Source organism: Elephas maximus, chromosome 15 (assembly GCF_024166365.1).
Source record: "Elephas maximus indicus isolate mEleMax1 chromosome 15, mEleMax1 primary haplotype, whole genome shotgun sequence".
Lineage (NCBI taxonomy): Eukaryota > Metazoa > Chordata > Mammalia > Proboscidea > Elephantidae > Elephas > Elephas maximus.
This window is the reverse complement of record NC_064833.1, coordinates 86,053,662-86,077,683: the sequence shown is the minus strand read 5'-3', so window position 1 is coordinate 86,077,683 and position 24,022 is coordinate 86,053,662. Positions and strand designations below refer to the sequence as shown.

Here is a 24,022-nt window from a genome sequence, read left to right as displayed (position 1 = left end):
GTGGCCCCTCGAAGCAGGCTAAAGTTAAGCCCTTATGAATTGATACATGGGAGACCATTCCTGAAAAGATTGCCTTTCCCAACCTCTGTAATGACTGAGGTGGAGAAAAGAGACTGGGTCTGTTCTCTGGGTATTGTCGTAAACACCGTTAATCAATATGCTTCTTCTTGTTTGTCCTTTCCCTCCCTCTGACTTGCCCCTCCACAGGTTTCAGCCAGGAGATCTGGTCCTGTTAAAGGTTTGGAGAAATCAACACCGAGAAGACCAACTGGCCCCTAAGTGGGAAGGATCTTTCGAAGCCTCCTTGACCACCCACTCATCTCTGAAACTAGCAGGAGTAGCCACCCAGGTATGCCACACAAGAGTGAAGGCGGCCCCACCAGAAAAAAGAGCAGAGTGAAGAAACTGAAGAGTCATCATACACTTGTACTCCTGTCCCAGGCCTAAAATATAAGTTCACAAAAACTCTAAAATAGTGATCTTAACTGTCATTCTTTTATTTATTCCAGACAAGTTATCACGCTGCCTCCAGGAAAACAGATCAAGCTCCTACAATTCTTCAGTCCAGAGGAACTTTTAACCCTCCAAGTAGAGACACTCTAACCCTCCCATGTGTAATTTCCTCTCTGACCCCAGTGGGCCCTGTCAAATAGATCTGAGGATTTTCAGAGAGAGGACAAGTGGTGGTTTGGGAAGCCAAAACTAAGTCTCTCCAAGTAATTGCGATGGCTAATACGAAGGGACCAAGGAATCAAGATTTTTCTATAATTATTTCAAATGTATACTCTGTCTGATTATTATCGTGCCAAGTTTAAAAAGGGTTCCCCAAATACCGCTGAGGTCAGTAGAGGAGAAGGTACTCAAGTAGTTGTCACAGGATGAAAAGAGCCCAGCCCCTCTTCCGGATGGGTGGGATTAGTCATCCGACGGCTTGGTCGCATGCCTCAAGAAGTGGCCAGGGGAAAAAACCTTAGTAACTGTTGGGCATGTCATCACCTCCCCCAATCTGGAGCCCCTTTAAGCCCTATGACAGCCCCAGTCTTTGATTATACCAGAGATATCCCAAACTGTACGTTGGCACATAATGTCCCAAAAGCCCTGATATGAGCTTGCCTCGTACAATATCCTTTCACTATACCTTGTTTCCTCCTTGCTGGCCTTTATAATCATACTTCAGGGACTGAGTGGGAGGTGGGGTCACATTGCCCCAGAGTATAAGTAGACCAACAGGTTTTCCGAGATTTCCAGCTCCTTTCATCCTGCAATGAATCTCTGACTATACCTCAGATAATTTTTATTATTAATGCCAGTATTCCTGATACCTCTAATCAAGGCCTATCCTTGTGTTCCCCACCTGGGTACACCTTACGTGGCAGAAAACCTTACCCCACCAGCGAAGTCCCAACTCCTGGGATTTCACCTTACACCTGGGCAGTTCAATGTCTCACTGGAATTCACTTTGTAGGACAGTGAACCTTGGGATTTTTGGTTTTTCCAACTCAGGTTCATCCACTCACTTCTCCAGTTCCAAAAACCACCCAGAAAAAGAGAAATATGTCCACAGTAGACCCGGTGATCCTAGTAACAGGGGGAGAAAGGTATAACCCTATTTTAGAAGAAAGCGGATTTGGGTGGTAGTTTCTAAGGACAATCATGCCAGGCTTAGGAATGTACCACATGGAAATGGCTATTAAAAATTTATCTGACACTATTTATTTATTAGCTTTGGGTACTGAATGGCATTGAAGGCCCAACAAATCTCCCTCAACTCGGCTGGGGTGGTTTTAGATAACAGAATTGTTCTGGACTTTGTTAGCCGAGTCAGGAGGAGTCTGTGCTGTCATAAACAGAACCTGCTGTGCCTGGATAAACACCTCAGGAGAAGCTGAAGTGGGTTTAAAAGCTATCCATCAGCTTATCAAATGGACAGATCCCAAGTCAAGGCCAGAAAATGCCTGGAGCTGGCTTTCTAGCATTTTTCCTTCTCTAGGATCTTGGTTAGTTCCCTTAGTCACTACAGACGTGGTAATTATTTTAATTTGCATTTGTGTTCCTTGTCTTATGAAAATATTAGTGAAAGGGACCACAAACACCCTTAAGGCTGGAGAAATGTTTGCTCTGGTAAGTTGAGGTGCCCCTTTGCCAGATCATGGAGGCGTGCATCATTTGATTCACCAAGACATGGCTAACTTCCATTCTAACTTCCACCTGTTTATCACCCTTAGTGGATTCTGGAGGTTCTCACCCAGTCGGCACCTCAAATCAGCAGGAAGTAGTCAGAGAAAGAGTGGCACCCTGTTTCCCAAGATTGAGAAACCCCCAGTAAAAGTGGGGAGTGAAAGGGGCAGCATGGGAAAGAGGGTGTATAGGGTATATAGGCCTGACATCCTGGGCATTATGGTATTGCTTTTACCTAGCCTGCATAGTTAACTTTTGCATACCCCAGTGATTTTTGCGGTTTCCCTCTTTTCCCCTCCCCTTGTCTTTTCCATGATCCTATAAAGTTTGAAATTAACCTATGTTCCTCTTTGGGAGGTAGAACAACAAGCAATAAATCTGGAAGAGACTTAACAAAGGGCCAATCTTTTGACTGGAACCAGGATGGCATCAGAGGATTTTTGAGAATACTCGCAAAAGGTCAACATGTCCGGAACACGGTCATCATGCCCACCTCAAGGGGGAGCTAACAAATTCCCTTGAGTTCTTCAGACCCAAAACCTGTCCCTATAAAACCTTCTGGTCGGCCTCCAGTAGACAGATTTTGGAGAAGCCCATTCCCCTGTCTCTTGTTTACCAGTACACAATAAAGACCTTCTTACTGCTCACCTCACCCGTCTCAGTATTGACTTCTGTGGCAGGAGGCTCAAATCCATGCTTTGCAGTAACACTCCCAGTGAGCCACTCACCACACACCCCGTCCAAAGAGGTGAACCCAGTGACCCACCCACCACACACCCTACCTGGCCAGTGCCCAGTGTACAACAGGCATGGCAAGGCGACCCCAGCAACCTGCCCACCAATCACTCCACAAGGCCCACGCAGTGATGGGTCCCCAGCAACCCACCCACAAAACATCCTGCCCAGCCTATACGATGAGCCCCACCCCCACCCCGGAGACCCATGTACCAGTTGTCCTGCCAATGGCAAGGTACCCTCATCAACTTGCTTACTATGCATCTGTCTGGCCCACACCCACCGCTTGCCACACCTGGCCCGCAAGGCAAGGTACCCCCAGTCACCCACCACTGCATACTCTTCTAACACTGTACCTATTCCCTCAGGCCATCCAAGTATACAAGGCGGCCCCAAGCCCTCCCCGCCTTCACTAGGATTTTTATCTGAGACTGAGCAGAGGGCCTGCCTCAACCATTATTAGTGCCTCCCTGGGTCTGCACAACCTGCTCTGCTCTCCAGAGGCCACACTAACAGCACATGCCAACGTGGAAGGATCATGCGGCCCCAGAAGAGCTGTGGAGGGATCCTGACCAAGAGACACCTGGAGCCCCACAACATGAAAGGGACCTGCTCACACACCTCTATGCAATTCTATAACGGAAGACATACATGCCCAACAAAAGAGGATTCCCATGTTTATGCAACCAATCATACCCATCAGTGAGAGGAAATTACTCACAGTAAATCAGCAGCATCATACACATACACAGATCAGTATTACAAAACAATAACCATTTAAAAAATCCAAAGGAAGGCAGACAACATAAAGAGAAAGGGAAGAAGCTAAGCTCCAGATATATCAAGAATAAAACAATATAAAAAAAGACAAATATACAACCAATTAAGAACTACATAAACAAATAAAACAGAATGTTAATGTTCTGAAGACAGCAGCCAATTACAAATCATATGAAGAAACAGGACAAGACAGCTCAAGCAAACAACTGAAATAAAAAGACAGAAAACCTTTCTGAGGAAGAACTGATAATGGAACTATCTAACAAGGACTTCAAAAAATTAGTATTAAGTCTCCTCAAAGTGATCAAGAAAAACATGAAGAAAAAAAAAGCCTAGAAGAATTCAGGAAAACAACATAAGAAAAAAACAACAAACTCAATAAAGAAAGAGAAACCATACAAAAACAACAATTAGAAATTCAGAAGCTTAACAATAAAACATCAGAAATAAAAAAAAAAAACCTCAATGGAAGGACAGAAATAGCACTGAAGCACTGAAGAAAAATCAGCAAAATAGAGGACAAAACCCTTGCAGTAATTTCTTTGAGGAATAAACAGGAAGAATGAAGAAAAACAGAGAAAGCCTAAGGATTATGTGAGGCACCATCGAGGGAATATATGTATGTAAGGAATTCCAGAAGAGGAAGCGAGAAAAAGGAGTATAGAGAGAATTTTTGAGAAAATATAATGACAGAAAACTTCCCACATGTCATGAAAAATGAGAAGATGTCCATCCCAGAAGCTCAATAAACCCCATACAGGAGAGACTCCAAGAGAAATTCACAACGACATATGACAATCAAACTTTCCAGAAGCAAACATGAAGGAAGGATTTTGAGAGCAGCTCATGAAAAAAATCACAAAGAGGCTTCAATATGACTAAGTGCTGACTTCTCATCAGAAATCATACAGGCAAGAAGGCAATGAGATGACATACAAAGCCCTGAAAGAAAAGAACTGCCAACCAAGAATTATATATCCAGCAAAACGGTTTTTCAAAAACGAGGGTGAAATTAGGACATTCTCAGGCAAGCAGAAATTAAGGAAATTTCTAACCACAAGCCCAGCCCTATAAGAAATATTAAGGCAAGTCCTTCAGATAGAAAAACATCATCATCAGACAACAACTTGAGACAAAGACACATGACAGCATCACCCAGATACCAACACCTCACAAAAGAAAAATAATGCTACAAAACTGATTGAAGGGAACCAGAGATATAAAGATGTAAATAACAACTTCGAAACAAAAGGGAGAATGAATGGTATAATTACAGAACCTCCATACAGAGAGGAATTCAAGGCGATTTCATGATATTACAGACTGCTTTTTTTTAAGTATGATACATGTAAACTTCAGGGTAACCACGGGAAAATTAATAAATATGCTCATAAAAATAAAGAATACTCAGTAAACACAAAATAATAAAAAAACAAAAGGAAAAGAAAACCCATATACAAAAAGAACTCAGTACGGAAAGTAAAGAACAAAGAAACCATTACCATCATGCTAATAAATAAATACATGCATAAATATATATTTGTTTATATATATATATATAAACAAAATGATAGCAGTAAATTTTTACCTATCGATAATTACACTGAATGTAAATGGATTAAATGGACCAGTCAAGATGCAGAGTGACAGAATGGATTAAAAAAAACCATGACCTATCAATACACTGTCCACAAGAAACACACCTTAGACACAAAGACATAAATAGGTTAAAACTCAAAGAATGGAAAAAAGAATACCAAGTAAATATTAACCAAAGAGAGGAGTGGCAGTATGAATATATGGCAAAATAGACTTTAATTCAAAACTCATTTTAAAAAAGAAAGCACAACAATTATAAATATCTATGCACCCAATGCCAGAGCCCCAAAATTTATAAAACTAACAGAACTGAAGAAAGAAACAGGTAGATTTACAATATTACTCAGAGATTTTAACACACAAATGTTGAAAATGGAGAGAACAACTAAAAACAAAATTAGTAAATATACAGAGGATCTGTATAACACTATAAACCACCAACTGGACCTCATGGACATATACAAAACACACCACGTAAGAGCAGCGCAATACCCATTCTTCTGCAACGCACATGGAACATTCTCCAGGATACAGCATATTTTAGACCACAAAGTGAGCCTCAGTAAACTTAAAAAGATTGAAATTATACAAAGCATCTTCTCTATGGTGGTATAAAAATAGACATCAGACACAGAAAGAACAAGGAAAATTAATTAAATACATGGAAACCAAATAACATTACAAAAAAACTACTGGGTAAAAGAAGAAATCAGAAGTGAAATTTTAAAAAATAGACTCAAACAACACTGAAAACAGAACATAACAAAACCTTTGGGACACAGCAAAAGCAGTGCTCAAAAGGAAATTTATAGCAATAAATGCACACATTAAAAAAAGGTCCAAAATCAACAACTTGAACAGATAAAAAAGGAAGAGCAAAAGAAGACCAAAGCTACCAGAAGAAAGGATATATAAAGATCAGAGTAGAGATAAATGAAAAACAGCAGAAAAAAATCAACAAGACTAGAAGTTGGTTCTTGGAAAAGATCAAAAAAACAAACTTTCCCCACTGACAAAGGAAAAAAATGAGAAGATGCAAATAACCACATTAAAAAATGAAATCAGAGCAATTACAACAGATCCAACTGAGATAAAAGATCATAACAATATCATGAAAAACTGTACTCCAACAAATTTGAAAACCTAGACAAAATGGACAAGTTTCCAGAAACACACTACCTACCTAAACTAACACTAATAGAGGTAGAAAATCTAAACAGGTTCATATAACAAAAGAAGAGATGGAAGATGTTACCAACGAAAAAACCCAGGACCATATGGCTTCACTGGAGAATTTTATCAAACATTCAGAGAAGAGTTGATAGCAATTCTACTCAAACTATTCTAAAACACAGAAAAGGAAAGAATACTTCCTAACACATTCTACGAAGCCAGTATCACCATCATACGAAAGCCAGGTAAAGACATCACAAAATCAAGAAAATTACATACCATTATCCCTCATGAATATAGATGCAAAAATTCTCAACAAAATTCCAAGTGAACAGAATTCAACAACATATTAAGAAAATTACACATCATGATCAAGTGGGATTCATGTCAGATAAGCAAGGGTGGTTCAATATTAAAAAATCAATGAATGCAATTTACCACATACATACAACAAAGTAAAATCAATCTTCTGATTATCTTGATGCAGAAAAGGCATTTGTTAAAAATAAATCCCTTTTCCTGATAAAAACACTCAGCAAAAAAAGAATAGAAGGGTAATTCCTCAATATAATTAAGGGCATACATGCAAAACCAAAAGCCAACATTAGTCTCAATGGACAAAGACTGAGAGTCCTCTCCTTGAGAATGGGAACTAGAAAAGGACATACATTATCACACTCTTACTCAATATTGTACTGGAAGGCCTAGACAGAGCAATAAGGCAAGAAAGGGAAATAAAGATATTCAAATTGGAAAGGAAGAAGTAAAACTATCTCTATTCACAGGTGACTTGACCCTATACACAGAAAACCCCAGAGATTTCACAAGAAAGCTTTTGTATCTAATAGAATTCAGAAAAGTGGCAGGGTACAAGGTCAATGCACAAAACTTAGTTGGGTTCCAAAAAACAATACTATTGACAACAGCCCCCAGAAGGATAAAATACCTATGAATAAACCTAACAAGATGTTAAAGACCTATACAATGAAAATTATAAAACACTACTGTTAAGAAACTAAGAGACCTACATGAATGGAAGGACATTCTGTGCTCATGGACTGGAAGACTTAACATTGTGAAAATGCCAACACTACCCAAAGTGATCTGTACATCTAAGGCAATCAATACTGATCCAAATTCCAACAGCATTTTTTACTGAAATAGAAAAACTAATCACCATTATACATACAGGTTCCTCATGAGCATAATTAAGCACTCTGGAATTCCCATTCTTTGCAAGGTTATCCATAATTTGTTATGATGCACACAGTAGAATGCCTCTGCAGTCAATAAAACACAGGTAAACATCCTTCTGATATTCTGTGCTTTCAGCCAGGATCCATCTGACATCAGCAATGATATTCCCAGTTCCACATCCTCTTCTGAATCTGGCCTGAATTTCAGGCAATTCCTTGTCGATACACTGCTGCAGCCACTTTTGAACGATCTTCTGCAAAATTTTGCTTGTGTGTGATATTAATGATAATTGTTCTATAATTTCTGCATTTAGTTGGATCACCTTTCTTGGGAATAGGCATAAATATGGATCTCTTCCAGTCGGTTGGCCAGGAAGCTGTCTTCCATATTTCTTGGCCTGCATTTTCTTCAGCACTGCATCCGTTTCATAAAATATCTCAACTGATATTCCATCAATCCCTGGAGCCTTGTGTTTCACCAGTGCCTTCGGTGCAGCTTGGACTTCTTCCTTCAGTACCATTGGTTCCTGATCATGGCTGAATGTCGACTATTTCTTTTTGGTATAATGACTGTGTATTCCTTCCATCTTCTTTTGATGCTTCCTGCGTTGTTTAATATCTTCCCCATAGAATCCTTCACAATTGCAACTCGAGGCTTGAATTTTTCCTTCAGTTCTTTCAGCTTGTGAAATGCCAAGCGTGTTCTTCCCTTTTGGCACATAAAGAGGCAGTTGTTTGGACAGAACAAGAAGATACTGAGTGGTTTAAAGTCAGGAAAGGTGTCCATCAGGGTTGTATCCTTTTACCATACCTATTCAATCTGTACGCTGAGCAAATAATCTGAGAAGCTGCACTGTATGAAGAACGGGGGGCATCAGGATTAGAGGAAGACTCATTAACAACCTGTGTTATGCAGATGACACAACCTTGCCTGCTGAAAGTGAAGAGGACTTGAAGCATTTCCTAATGGAGATGAAAGACCACAGCCTTCAGTATGGATTACACCTCAGCATAAAGAAAACAAAAATCCTCACAATTGGACCAATAAGCCACATCATGACAAATGGAGAAAAGATTCAAATTGTCTACTTGGATCCACAATCAACCCCCATGGAAGCAGCAGTCAAGAAATCAAAAGACGCATTGCATTGGGCAAATCTGCTGCAAAGGACCTCTTTAAAGTGTTGAAAAGTAAAGATGTCACCTTGAAGATAAAGGTGTGCTTGACTCAAGCCATGGTATTTTCAATCACATCATATGCATGTGAAAGCTGGACAATGAATAAGGAAGACTGAAGAAGAACTGATGCCTTTGAATTGTGGTGTTGGCGAAGAGTACTGAATATACCATGGAATACCAAAAGAATGAACAAATCCGTCTTGGAAGAAGTACAACCAGAACGCTCCTCAGAAGCATGGATGGCAAGACTGTCTTACATACGTTGGACACGTTGTCAGGAGAGATCAGTCCCTGGAGAAGGACATCATGCTTGGTAAAGTGCAGGGTCAGTGGAAAAGAGGAAGACCCTCAATGAGATGGACTGACACAGTGGCTGCAACAATGGGCTCAAGCATAACAATGATTGTAAGGATGGCACAGGACCGGGCAGTGTTTTGTTCTGTCGTGCATGGGGTCGCTATGAGTCGGAACTGACTCGACGGCACCTAACAACAACAACAGGACCGGGCAGTGTCTCATTCTGTTGTGCATAGGATTGCTATGATTCAGAACAAACTCGATGGCACCTAACAACCACCACAAACTTTATATGGGAAGGAAAGAGGCCCTGAATAGCCAAAGCAATATTGAAGAACAAAGTAGGAGGCCTCACACTTCCCAATCTCAAAACAGCTACTGCAATCAAAAGGGCCTGGTACTTGTTCAATGACAAATAAACCAGTGGGATAGAACTGATCCAGAAATAAATCTATCCATCTATGGGCAGCTGATTTTTGACAAGGAGTCAAAGTCCATTCAATGGGGAAAAACAGTCTCTTTAACAAATGGTGCCAGCAAAACTGAACATCCATTTGCAAAAAAAATTAAACAGGATTCCATACCTCACACAATACACAAAAACTAACTCAAAATAGATCAAAGACCTAAATGTTAAAGCTAAAATTATAAAGCTTCTGGAAGATAACATAGGGACAAAACTATGGGACCTAATTTTTTTATTCACAGATTATCAAATACAACTACAAATGCATGAACAACAGAAGAAAATTAGATAACTGGGACCTCCTGGAAATGAAATATTTATGCTCATCGAAAGACTTTATCAAATGAGTAAAAAGAGAGCCTAAAACTGAGGAAAAAAGTCTTAGGATATGACCTATCTGATAAGGGTCTAATCTCTAAAATACCCAGAAAACTTCAACAACTCAACAGCAAAAAGAAAAACAATCCAATTAAAAAATGGGCAAAGGACATGAACAGATACTTCACCAAAGAGGACATTCAAGTAGTCAATATGAAAAGATGTTTGCAACAATTAGCCACTACCGAAAACAAAACCAAACAAAACCTGTTGCCGTCCAGATGATTCTGAATCATAGCAACCCTACAGGACAGCACAGAACTGCTCCATAGAGTTTCCAAGGAGGCCTGGTGGGTTTAGAAAAACCATTAGAGAGACGCAAATTAAAACAATGAGATACCATCTCACCCCTGCAAAAATGGCACTGATTTTTTTTTTTTAAAAAAAGAAAAACAACAAATGCTGGTGAGGTTGAGGGGAGACTGGACCCCTCATCCACTACTGGTGGGATTGTAAAATGGTACAACCACTGTGCAAAACGGTATGGCACTGCTGCAAAAAGCTAGAAATAGGATTACCTTATGATCCAGCAATTCCACTGTTTATGTCACTGTTATCAGACCCTAGAGGTCTGATAACAGTGACATAAATAGACATAAATGGAAACTAGTGCCCATCAACAGATGAATGGATAAACAAAATGTGGTACGTACATACAAGGGAATATTATGCAGCTATAAAGAATGCATTTTCAAAACACCTTATAAGATAACATGGATGAATCTGGAGGACATTACGCTGAGGGGAATAAGTCAATTACAAAAGACAACTATTGAATGACCTCACTTTTATAAAGTGACAAGAATAGGTATACATGCAGAAAACAATGTTCATTGGTGGTTACCAGGGATGGGAGGGGGAGGGGGAGGGAGAGGGAACCACCCTCTGGATAGTAGACACTTACAATTTTTGGTAATGAGAAAGGCAACTCTGAAAGTGGGTGGAGTGTGCATAACTTGACCAAGGTAAATGACGACACTAGGAAATACACAAGGGACATTTTTTGTAAATTCTGTAACATATACAACCTTCTAACAACAATAACAGCTAAAAAATACGTGTGGTTACATATGTAGATAACTATGCACATGCGTATAGGAATACATGTGTATATACGTGTGCAAGTATAGGTGTATCGGCAAGCATATGTACACACATGTACGTGTGTGCTGCACTAAATTCATAATGGAACACACAGAAGGTACAGTTACGGATACTTCCTAGACATAACCAAATACCTCCTGGGATTGGTTTACTGGATTTGAAGGCTTAGGACCACAGTCTTGTGAGACAACTCGGTCAACTGGCATGACAAAGTTCATAAATTTTATGTTCTACATCCTAGTTTGGCATCGTCTGGGGTCTTCAAAGCTTGTAAGCAGTCATTTAAGATACAACTATTAGTCTCTACTCATTTAAAGCAAAAGAGAAAGAAGCTGAAGATTCAAAGAAGAAACTAGTTGACAACTAATAGTCTACATGAACAATAACATCACCTACCTTGAGATCAGAAGAACTAGATGGTACCTGGCTACAACTACTATTTTGATCGAAGATACAGTAGATGGTCCTGGAGAACTGGAAAAAATGTAGACCAAAACTCAAATTCCTAAAAAAGGCCAGACTTACTGGACCAATACAGACTAGGGGAATCCCCAAGACCATCACCCTGAGATATCCTTTAAACTCTCTACTGAAACCACTCCCAGAGCTCACCTTTCACCTAAATAACAGATTGGCTCATAAAATAAACAATATTTCCCGTGAGTATTGTGCTCCTTTAAAAATTATCTATATGAGGCCAAACGGTCAACATTTGTTTACCCTAAGGAACAATGAGAAGGGAGGGCAAGGAAGCTAGATTAATGGAAACATTTCAAAGAGAACAGAAATAATGAGAATGTTTACACACTGTGAAAAATGTAACCAATGTCACTGACGACATGTCTAGAAATTGTTATATGGCAACCTAATTTGCTGTAAAAACGTTCACCACACACACACACAAACAAACAAACAAAACACAGGCAAAGAACACGGACACTTCACCAAAGAGGACATTCAAGTGGCCAACAAACACATGAAAAGATGCATTTAATCATTAGCCATTAGAAATACAAATCAAAACTACAATAAAATACCATCTCATCCCTGCAAAAATGGCACACACATACACACACACACACACACAAAACCCAGAAAACAATAAATGCTGGTGAGGTTGAGGGGAGATTGAAACCCTTATCCACTGCTGGTAGAACTGTAAAATACTACAACCACTAAGGAAAATGGTATGGCATGTCCTCAAAAAGCTGGAAACAGAAATACCTTATGATCCAGCAATCCCAGTCCTAGGTGTACACCCTAAATCAAAAGCCAAACCCATTGCTGTCAAGTCAATGCTGACTCATACCAACTCTATAGGACAGACAGGAACTGCTCCATAGTGTTTTCAAGGAACAGCAGGTGGATTTGAACTGCCAACCTTTTGGTTAGCAGCCAAGCTCTTAACCATTCCTCCACCAGGACTCCAGGTACATATTCTGGAGATCTAATAAAAAAAAAAAAAAGAGATGAACATGCATATGCACACCAATGTCATTGTGGTATTATTTAAAACAGTAAAGGATGAAAACAGTCTAAGTGCCCAGCAACGGATGAACGGATAAACAAAATGTGTACATACTATAATGGAATACTACACAGTCACAAAGAACGATAATGAGTCTTCAAAACATCTCATAACACGGATGAATCTAGAGGACACTATGGTGAGTAAAACAAGCCAATCACAAAAGCACAAATACTGTATGCTCGTAGTTTTATAAGAAGACAAGAATAGATACATAGAGAGTCAAACGCTCAATGGCAGTTACCAAGGATGGGGGCAGCACTCTTGAGATAGCAGACACTTATTTTTGGTGATGGGAAAGGTAGCATCGAATATGGGTGAAGGGAACACAGCTTGACCAAGGTAAATGATGTCACTAAGAAGTGCACAAGAGAAAAGGACGTTTTTGGTAAAGGATATTGCAAATATAATTTTGCAACAATACCAACAACCAAAAATATGTGTGTGGTTATACAAATATGTATATAGGCATATATGTGTACGGGAATGAATATGTGAGCACATATGTGTACACCGACAGCTCTATCTATAGGCATGTGTACACACAGTGTATATGCATGTATATCCATATATTAATAATAAACCATACAGGGAACACAGCTACAGATACATAACCAAACATCTTGCAATATTGGTTTTTGGGGTTTTAAGGCTTAGGACCATAGTCTTTTGGAACGACTCAGTTAATTGGCATAATACTGTTCATAAAGCTTATGTTCTACATCCCAACGTGGTGAGTAGTACCTGGGGTTTTAAAAGGTTGCAAGCAGCCATTTAAAATATAACTATTGGTCTCTACTTGTCTGGAACAAAAGTAAAAGAAGGAAACCGAGGACTCAGAAGACAGTAGTGTAAAAGCCTAATAGTCTACAGGAATCACAACTGCATAAACCCTGAGACCAGAACCAGATGATACCTGGCTACCACTACTGATGCTTTTGATCAGGGCCATAATAGGTGAATCCTGACAAAACGGAAGAAAAACATGGAGCAGAACTCAACTTTCTAAAGAAGTCCAGACTTACCATATTTTTCATAAGTAACGTGTGCCTTCTACGTTTCGTTTGCCAACCACTCCCTTCTCCTGTGAAGTATTTTCATAAGGGCTGCTATGCCATTTTTTGTAGCATGTCACTTTAAAAAAAATAAGCACAGCGTACTTACAAAAATACCTCACAGGGGGAGGGAGTGGTTGGTAAACAAACGGCAGGTGAGCGTTATTTGTGTAAAAATACTGTACTAGATCAGTTGAGACTACAGGACTTCCCACGACTACTGCCCTGAGGTATACTTTAAATCTTATATACTATCCCTTGAGATCACCTTTTACCTAAATAGCAAACCGGCTCATAATATAAAGAATATCACCTGTGAGACATGAGCTCCTTTAAAAAATTATCTAATAGAGATCAAATGGTCAAAAATTAAAGATGAGAAGGCAAGGGGGCCGGGAAACTACAGTACTGGGAATGGTACAAGAATGGAATGCATGAGAATGACACCTTGTGAAAAATGTAACCAATATCACTGAATAAATTGTGTAGAAATTGTTAAATGGGAACCAAACCTGATGTATAAACTTTCACCTTAAACACAATGAAATATTATTAAAAAAAAAAAAAAAAACCTTAGTTGTAGGGACAAGGGAGACTTTTTAAACAAAAGGTAGAGCAAGCTTTGATGTCCAAATAAAATGACACAATGCAATAGACTTTTAACAATAAAAAAAACTTTATTGAATTACGAATTGAAAAATGGGTCCCTTAATTTAAAAGTGAGACTATTTAATGCATCTGAAACTCACTCTTTCCAAAATGCAATTTAAAAAAAATGGCTAAAACAATAGGCTAATCAGTGAATTGACAAAATATAGGTCAGTGGATACCAGTTGCCAATTTCTATATACGGAGCCTAACGTGGACCTTAAAATATTGTTTTCTGTATTACATCAAACTGATTTGCAATAAGAAATGGGGAAAAGGGGACAAGAGGGAGTACAAAGCATGTACTGAAGTCTTACTCTAGGTGTTCGACAGAAAACAGATGCAGTAACGATAAAACGTGACCTTTCCGACACCAGTCTTTCAGATGGGCTAGAGCAAGCGTACACAAAGGAACCAAAGCGAAACCATGAGTTCCTATTTCTAAAGAACAAACGGCACACACTTAAACAAAAAGTGAAACTTAATTGTAAGATCTGCGCTATGTCTTGGGTTATAGCCCACATAGCAGTTTGTTAAATAATCTCATTCAGGATGTAACTGAAAATGCCAGCTAGTAAGACTCAGGAAAAAAGTATTTTCTATCAACCTCCACATGGAAAAACTACAGCTTTAATGGTTTATATAGTCCTTAAACTCAATCCTCGGTCAGCATGAATTTTGAAATAAAAATCAAGCTGTGAACTGCTTACAATAAGGACATTATAGTAAAATGCTATTTTTCTTCCCAGTGTGTCTTCCTATGAAGGAAAAAATGGTCTCTGCCTTCGTGGGGATTTACAAAATTCCTACTAAACTACAACAGTGATCTTCTGTAAAACTAAAACTACAAAAGTCAAACAGGTAAATAAACAATAAAACCAAACTGATTTCAACAAAGTCATGTTTCCGAAAGTAAATCTACTAAGAACAAGTAATGTACATGTACAAGAAATTACAAGAAATGATGATCACGGTTAGTTACAGATGCAAAATAAGATCTAATTATCCCAGACTTGTGAGCATAATAATTAAAACCAAATTCATACGCCAATCTAAATATTATGTACAGTTTAGATAAACTGGTCAAATATTATCTGAATCCACACCATATCTGATAAACCTAAAATTGTACGACCTTTTCTCCTCCTCTAATATTTGCCGGTACATGCCAATATGGAAAAAAATTTAATTTCCATTTATGTATTAACAGAGGTGATAGCATTTTTAGTGTGTATGTTTTAGACTGTAAAAAAGTTAAGGTATATTTTCCTTTAAGAAGAAAAAAATATAAATTATCAATTGCCAAAAGTTTAGCTGCTAAAAGTTTAATGTCAACTTACTTATTAAAAAAAAAAAAACAGCTTTTTTTTTGAAACAGATGAGGTTATTACATGGTCTCCCTACTCATCTGAAACTACAGAAGACATTTAAGAGAGGGATGTTATGCCAAAACAAAGACTAACCCAAGGGATGTATGCCGCTTTAAAAATCTGATTTGCAGGAAAACTAGTTGCTTGGCCTAGTTTTAAAGCTAATTACAAAATCCATTTTCTTAATGGTCCAGACAGCTTGTCAATTCTTCTAACTCAACAGAACTGTCAAAAAAGAAGAAATATTTTGTGAGACTTTTAAAAACAGACAATGGAAGTATATCCCCCATTTAATACAACATAAACCTTATTTTAATAAGAAAGAGAGGCATTTTTTTTTTTTTTAGATGCTGTATTTTTCAGGCATGAATTTCCTTAAATCCAAAAGGTGCTATGTCAGACCTTATGCTGCAAACTGCCTGTATCCAAAATCAGCTGCAACATCCCCACTCCTACTAATAATGATGACCCATCATGCAAAACATATCTAAAAGTGTTATCCGAAAAATCCAGGTTTGTTCAACAGATTGTAACAAATATGAATGTCCCCTTCTTGGGCCACTGTAAAAACTTCTGTCAACTCATAATGATAGGAGACATCTTGCTTCAATACCACTCATCTCCCCAGCTCAGAACTAAATCTCTGTGTATAATAAAATGAGTACTGTCTCCAACACTTAAAGCAGTATCGAGGGTCAAAGTCTCATACCATATTTATAGGGGATATATAGCCACTGTCTGGCTTTTATTCACTTCTGACTTTCAGGAAATGCTTTAAACTATGTAAATAATTCAACATAAGCACTAAGCTGAAAAGTCTACTTAACTTTAAAATAGCCGGTATTTTTGGAACACTGACAATTATCGGGCACTTTAAATACATCATTTCTACTCATCACCAAAACTTAAAATGTAAGCATTATTTTCATTTAATACATGAGAAAACTACAGTTCAATAACGGTGTAAGTGGCGAGAGAACTCAAAATCTGTTTGGCTCCAAAGACTATATTCCTTCCATGCAAGCCTCTCCTAACCCCACTCTCACATCCCCATCTCTAGAAATAGACGTACAATCTTTTACACAATTTTAAGCTATATTTTGGGGGGCTTACAAAGAACACTCAAGAATGAATCATTTATTACGCCTCACTTAAAAACACAAATATTAATGTAAGAAAAAAGCATTAATGCATTACTTACTTTTTCTCTTTTGCTCTGTAATATTTTATTTTTTTACTTTTTAGTGACATGATTCAAAGTTTAATAAAAGATGTAAAAGTTTAATAATGAAAAAAAAAATGAATCATCTAAATGACAAAAATTTACCTGTGTGAGGCTAATTCAAGACTACACAGACAACATAAAGACTTAGTGAAAAGTCTACCAAACAACTGTACTCATCTACATTTCCTAAAATAAACACTAAAATCAGTGAGCTTGATTTCAACAAAGTAAAACACATGTACAGACAATCCAGAAGTACAAGAGTAGAAGGAAGCATCTGTATTCTCAAAGCTGAACAAACACAGTACATGCCGGACCATGACAGAGTAACCCACATCTAGGATTCACAGAAAGTTAACACTTATTTCTAAAAGAGTACTGGTCAGTGTGAAGACATGAATATATTTACATACTAGGTATTTCTTATACAAAGATCTGAAGAAATCATTCTATTGTAAAATATAATATGAATCAAGAGGGTACAATACCTTCCATCGATTTCCACATTCATTACAGACAACGAAAGTTGTCATCGGTTCATCGGCACTACGAGTTTGTACCTGCAACAAAAGTAAGGGAAAAATATTACCTTTTGCAGTACCATAAAAATAAAAAGTCTGACCTAAATAAAACAGTCTATATGAAGACATATAATAACCATTACGGTACCACAATAAAGTGAATAAGAGCCTAAAGGAAATTCAAATAAGATAAATAATGCCCAAACAGTGTACATTTCCAAATTTCATTTTTCTAACTCCTTCCTTGTTTGTCTTTTCATTTGTTTACTTCACTCTAGATAAGTGGGAAAACTCATGAAAGTCACTCTTTGTTTTCTACAAATGGCTAAGAAATATGAGAAAATATTCATGATCGCTAAGAAGCACGCAAATATAAATTGAAAGATTCATCAATTTTCTCCTACCAAATTAGTAAAGATGTAAAAATTAATATTTCCATCTGACAAATGTAAAAATATAACTGTTATGACCTTTCTAAAAGCTAATCAGCAACAGAGGCTTAGATACCCACTCTCTGTAACCTAGGAATTTGATATCAATTCTATTTTAAGATGATAATTTAAAATGCAAATAATGATCTGTATAAAATGATGTTTGAAGAGTATAATTTTGTAATAGCACACACTGGAAACCAACAGTAAAATCACTGAGCTTTGAAATAAGTTAGAATACGTCCACTTGATGGATTATGCAACCGCTGGGGCGTTTGCCAAGTTTCTGAGGAAAGTGCTTACATTAGAATAGCTAAGTGAAAGTTTATCTAGTAGTTTTTATTGTATTCAGCTGCAACTATCATTTAGAAAAATACAGAAAATATTGTGGATTCCAAAATATTGATCACTGTTCCCATGGGATGGCATATTATGGGTGATTTTAAATTTCTTATGCGTATTTTTCTGTATTTTCCGAATTTTCTTTTAGGAATTCCAGGTGGCAGTAATAGTTAAGTGCTCAACTACTAGCCAAAAGGTTGGCAGTTCGAACCCACTCAGAGGCACCTGAGAAGACAGGCCTGGCGATGTGCTTCCAAAGTATCAAAATCTTGAAAATCCTATGGAGCGGTTCTGCTCTACACGCACAGGACAGCTATGAGTCAGAATCAACTCGATAACCAACAACAACAAGAAGTACTATTGTAATGTTCTAAAAAAAAATTTTATCTACACAAGATTACAGATTTCTGAACTTTTCAATTGAAGAAAATTTATGGACTCAAAGGTCTCAAAGACAAAAAGACTACTTCTTTAAGCCATCCAATCCTAAAGAAAGCTGACAAAGGATTATTAAAGCTAAAAGTTATTCTTAAATTTAATTAAGGGGGAAGAGGAAAAAGCATAAAGGTAAGAACCTACACACTAATAACACTGCATTCTGAATAAGGTCTATTTCAGCATGAGATAATGAATCCCAGTTTATCACCACTTCAAAGATTGGAATCTTCACAGTACCCATCAAGTATCAACACAACTTTTAAATGTCCAAACAAAGATAAAGAAAAGCCATTCTCAAAACAGCATTCTGCTTATTTAAGGCTTTCAAATAAAAAATGGTTTGAAAAAGTCTGAAATTTTTTACACATACTTAATACTGATATCCAGGTCCCTAAAAGCAGCTATGAGGAACCTCTCACTCTCTTGATAAATATTTTCATCTCCTGGTGGACATATATTAACCAAAAGTCACAGTTAATTCATTTATATCTGTTACTTTTCAGAGAACTTCTGACGTTTTCTATCTGAAGGCAGAGTGTTTTGATTTTAAGAAATACTGACTTCACGTCTAGACTAAGCTTTTTCTATTAAACGAAATAAACAATATTTTTTTACTTTAGTTGTCTACAATCTGTTTATGTAAATATATCAACTCTGTATGTTTTAAATAACTTTCACTTCTACCTCAACAACAACAACAAAAATATGAAGAATCCAATCAAAAAATGGGCAAAGGACACGAAGAGACACTTCACCAAAGACGACACTCAGGTGGCTAACAAACACATGAAGAGATGTTTGTAATTACCAGCCATTAGAGAGACGCAAATCAAAACTACAGTGAGATACCAGCTCACCTCTGAAAAACAGCAGTGATCAAAAAAACAGAAAGCAACAAACACTGGTGAGGTTATGGGGAGACTGGGACTCTTATATACTGCCGGTGGGATTATAAAATGGTACAACCATTATGGAAAATGTTATGGCACTTCCTCAGAAACCTAGGAACAGAAATACTGTATGATTCAGCAATCTCACTCCTAGGTTTATGTCCTAGAGAAATAAGAGCTATGACACGAACAGACATATGCGCACCCGTGTTTACTGCAGCATTATTCATAACAGCAAAAAGATGCCCATCAGTGGATGAATGGCTAGATAAAATGTGGTATACACATATAACAGAATACTACTGTTGCATAATCAGTCTATGAAACATCATGTAACATGGACGAATCAGGAGAACATTATGCTGAGTGAAATAAGTCAACCACAAAAGGACAAATATTCTATAACTTTTACCAAAAAGTCAAGAATAGGTTTACATACTGAAAGCAACGTTCTTTGATGGTTACCAGTGGTGGGACAGGGAGGGAGGGAGAATCACAGATAGTAGACATGTGCTAATTCTGGTGAAGGGAAAGAAAGACAATTCACAACATAGGGGAATTCAGCACAACACGATTAAAGTAAATGAAGACACTGAGAGGTATGGGAGAATGAAAGACAGCTACAGTAAATGCTGTAACATACACAAGTCCGCAACAACAGTAATAACCACAAATGTGCGAGTGGTTACGCAGGTAGATATGTACGCTAGGTAGGTGTGGGAGGGCATATGAGAGTGCGTGAGTGTGCATATACAGGTGTATGCATATTTGTACATACATATTTCTATGTGTTGCATATATATTCATATATGTAAACGCACATAGGGAGCACAGTCAAGGCATACCTAAACACTTCACAGAACTGAGTTACTGGGTTTGAAGGCTCAGGACCATAGTCTCAGGGGACATCTGGGTCAACTAGCACAACACGGCTCATAAAGATAATGTTTACATCCTAGTTTGGTGAGTGGTGTCTGGGGGTCTGAAGAGCTTGTGGGCAGCCATCTAAGATACAACTATCGGTCTCCTCCCGTCCGGAGCAAAGGAGAGTGGAGGAAACCAAAGACTCAAAGCAACAATTAGTCCATAGGACTAATGGCCCACACAAACTACAGCCTCCTCTAGCCTGAGACCAGAAGAACTAGATGGTGCCCGGCCACAACTACTGACCATTCTGACCTAGGACACAACAGAAGGTCCCAGTTGGAATGGGAGAAAAATGTAGAATAAAACTCAAATTCATAAAAAAGATGAGACTTTTTATGGACTGGACTCATAAGAGTCTGAAGGAATCCTCAAGACTATCACCCTAAGACATCTTTTTAATCTGGAGCTGAGGCCACACCCAAAGGTCACCTTTCAGCCACATAATAGATTGGCCTACAAAATAAACAATAACCCCCAGGAGGAGTGCCCTTCTTAGAACAATCAACTATACTAGACCAAACAGGCAACACTTGCCCCAAAGCAAAGATGAGATGGCAAGGAGGGGCAGGAAAACTGGACAGATGGAAACGGGGAAGGTAGGGGAGAGTGATTACACACTGTGGGGATACCAACCAGTGTCACCGAACAATCTGTGTATGAATCATGGAACGAGAAATTAATTTGCTGTGTAAACTTTTACCTAAAAGACAATAAAATGTTTCAAAAAAGTTTTACTTCTAAATATCTTTCTACTTATGTGACATTTTTAGGATAGAATTTTTATTTCTAAGATTTTTCCACTTAATGTACATGTGTATGTTTGTGCGTACGTATAGGGAGAGATCATTTCAAGCTCAGAGTTTTCTGAGACCACTTTCATCGTCTGTTGATGTATCAGTACTACCAGTTCTACAAAACAAAACACTGAAATTTCAGATAACACAACTGTGACTAACTGGAAGACTTCAAAAATAACGGGTTTTAAACAGGCTAAAATAAAAGTCTATCCCAAGATAAAATATTATACACCTGAGAAAAATTAAAAAGAAGTTTATACAATATGCTATGTGTGTTTAAAAAACAGAAAAACAAAAATATATATATTCACATTTGCATATATACGCATAAACTATCTGGAAGGCTACACAACGAACTAGTAATTCTGTTTAACCTCCAGGGAAGAGAAACTACATGGCTCAAGGCAAAAACAGGAGGAAAAATTTTCATTTATAACCTTTTGTTCCTTTTGAATTTTCAACCCTGTGAATGTAAGACCTATATAAAAAAAAAAAACTAAAGGCTCCTTTCTACACTGTACACAGAGAGTTTAGCCATAGATGTCATATTTTTTTTCAGTGCTTAATTCTGTCCTCCAGAAAATTCAATGCTCTAAATCTACCTGAAATGTAACAATAAGTTTGTTTTTATGGGGAAACTGTTCAGATTAGCACATATTACAGATAAAGCACAAATAAACTATTTGGCAAATGAAATTAATGATGGTGACAAAAAACAACCTCCACATTCACACACCCAACCAAAATAACTACAACATGGTTCTTTTTCAGCTGTTCAAGAATAAAAAAGGTTAGTCACATCATAGATGAATTCAGAAGTCATCAAATATGTTACAAAAAGGAATAAATATCCAAGAACCAGTTAGGCTGAAAGTATCCATGCTCAACGTGAGGAAGAATGGAAAACTTTCCTTAAATTATATGGTTCAGCAAGACGTTTACATAATAACCTATACTTGACTGCTTATGGGCTCTTAAAGAACATGGCCATTTTATTAAATTCCATGGTTTATAAATTTTATTTAACTAACACAGCTCTCACAATAACGATTTCCAAGAAACGAAACTGATAAACTATCAACTTTTCAATTAATTGGCATCTGTTACTGTTTAGAAAGCATTTTATATGTAAGAGATCACATCTCCTCTTGACAGAAAATAAAAATCAAAGTATTGGTAATTAGATTGCTACTTGTCTCCAAAAAGGAGCACCAGGCATTCCTGATATAGAAATAAGGATCTACAAATGGTCACAAACCTGTGTGTAAGTACAATTCTTCTTTTTGCATTTGCCGCATGTGAATAAGTCAGTCTGGGTTCCACCTGTCTTGGCCATTTGATGCTCTCTGATGGCTTCTTTGGTCAGGTTTTTCCGCATCTCCTTGAGCTCATCACTAGCCATTTCCTATTAGGGAGATGGCAATACCAAGCAGTTATAGGCACTTTCTACATATCTCTAAGGCTCAATTACCTTAACAGAGTCAGAATGAAGTTTTAAAGTTTCGAAAGTGAAAAATTAAGGACTTCTAAGAGTTTCCTTTTAAAATTTCATCAAATACCTTTAAATTTGTACATGAAAACTAGATTCGATTACTGTTTAAAAGGCTTATAAACAATGTAACCCTATAGCAATGAACACTCTGAGCATCCAGATTGTGATGTCTAAATACCAATTCCTCCCACCCCTCAGCCCCCCAAAAAAACAGCGATCCTTGAAGGAATGTGCTTCCAGATTTAAGGCAGGAAATTGCACAGGATCAGCTAAGGTCGTGTTCTTGTGGCAGAAAGCATGAAGGCTACCAAAGACTATTGTGACTGAGTCAAATGGACATAGGAGCCAACATGAAAGAGTTCCCGTTAGCTAAAGATAGGACAACTCCAGCCTTCAAAATAATTGTTTTAAAGAACCCAACTCCGCAAAGAACCCAACTCCGCTGGATAAATAAAAATCCACTGAGTCCATAATGATACTTAAAAAGAGAGCGCACATATATGTAAAAAGAGAAACTGACAGTAGCTAAGGCACCAAATCCTTACTCTGATAGTTGGCAACTGAGGAAAAAGAATTATACATTTACCCTGCTTTTGCTATATAAGCCAACAGAATGACCAACAACCCTAGTTTATAAGGGAGAATGCTTCTTAGAGAAATGTAGCTAATAAATGTGAAAAGAATGACAGAATTCTTAAAACCACTGATTTGCAACTCTTAACGAAATAACCAACTCAGGTAAGGATCACCAGTGGATGAACCCATTAAATAAAAGGTCAATGGACAGCTTTACAATGGAGGAATCAGACTGTCACCACCATGCCCACTGTATCAATCTCAGCATGCTAGAAGTAGAGCAACAAGACATCATGTGCCCCCTGATGTGATGTGGGGGCCCTGGTGGCACAGTGGTTAAGCGTTCAGCTCCTAACCAAAAGGTCAGCATTTTGGATCCACCAGCCAGTCCTTGGAAACCCTATGGGGCTATTCTACTCTGTGCTATAGGGTGGCTATTAGTCAGAATTGGCTCGACCACAATGGGTTTTCAATGGATTTGACGTTATGTGATATGAAGTAAAAAACACCAATTATTAAGTATTTATGCAAAAAAAAAAAAAAGTTGAACCTGAATCTAATTAGGCTTACAGAACTAGCTTTCAGTTTACAGAAAATAGAGGGATTAAAAAAAAAAAAAAGTTAAATAAAATTGGGAGAAAGAAACAAATTCATTCTGTGGGAAATTCTACAGAAGAAATGAACCGTTTCTTAAACA

At 37.7% G+C, this 24,022-nt stretch overlaps 1 protein-coding gene across 1 annotated transcript in view; it reads right to left on the bottom strand.

Moving 5' to 3' along the window:
• Positions 1 to 13,748: 13,748 nt before the first annotated feature.
• The window catches only part of TCEA1 (transcription elongation factor A1), a 58,207-nt gene continuing 47,933 nt past the window's right edge, over positions 13,749 to 24,022 (bottom strand). The window contains exons 8-10 of the mRNA XM_049853771.1: positions 22,516 to 22,662; positions 17,400 to 17,471; positions 13,749 to 15,911 (exon numbers count right to left, since the gene is read on the bottom strand). Of these exons, the coding sequence (XP_049709728.1) occupies positions 15,903 to 15,911; positions 17,400 to 17,471; positions 22,516 to 22,662 (228 nt within the window). The 3' untranslated portion in view covers positions 13,749 to 15,902. The remainder of the gene's footprint in view (positions 15,912 to 17,399; positions 17,472 to 22,515; positions 22,663 to 24,022) is intronic.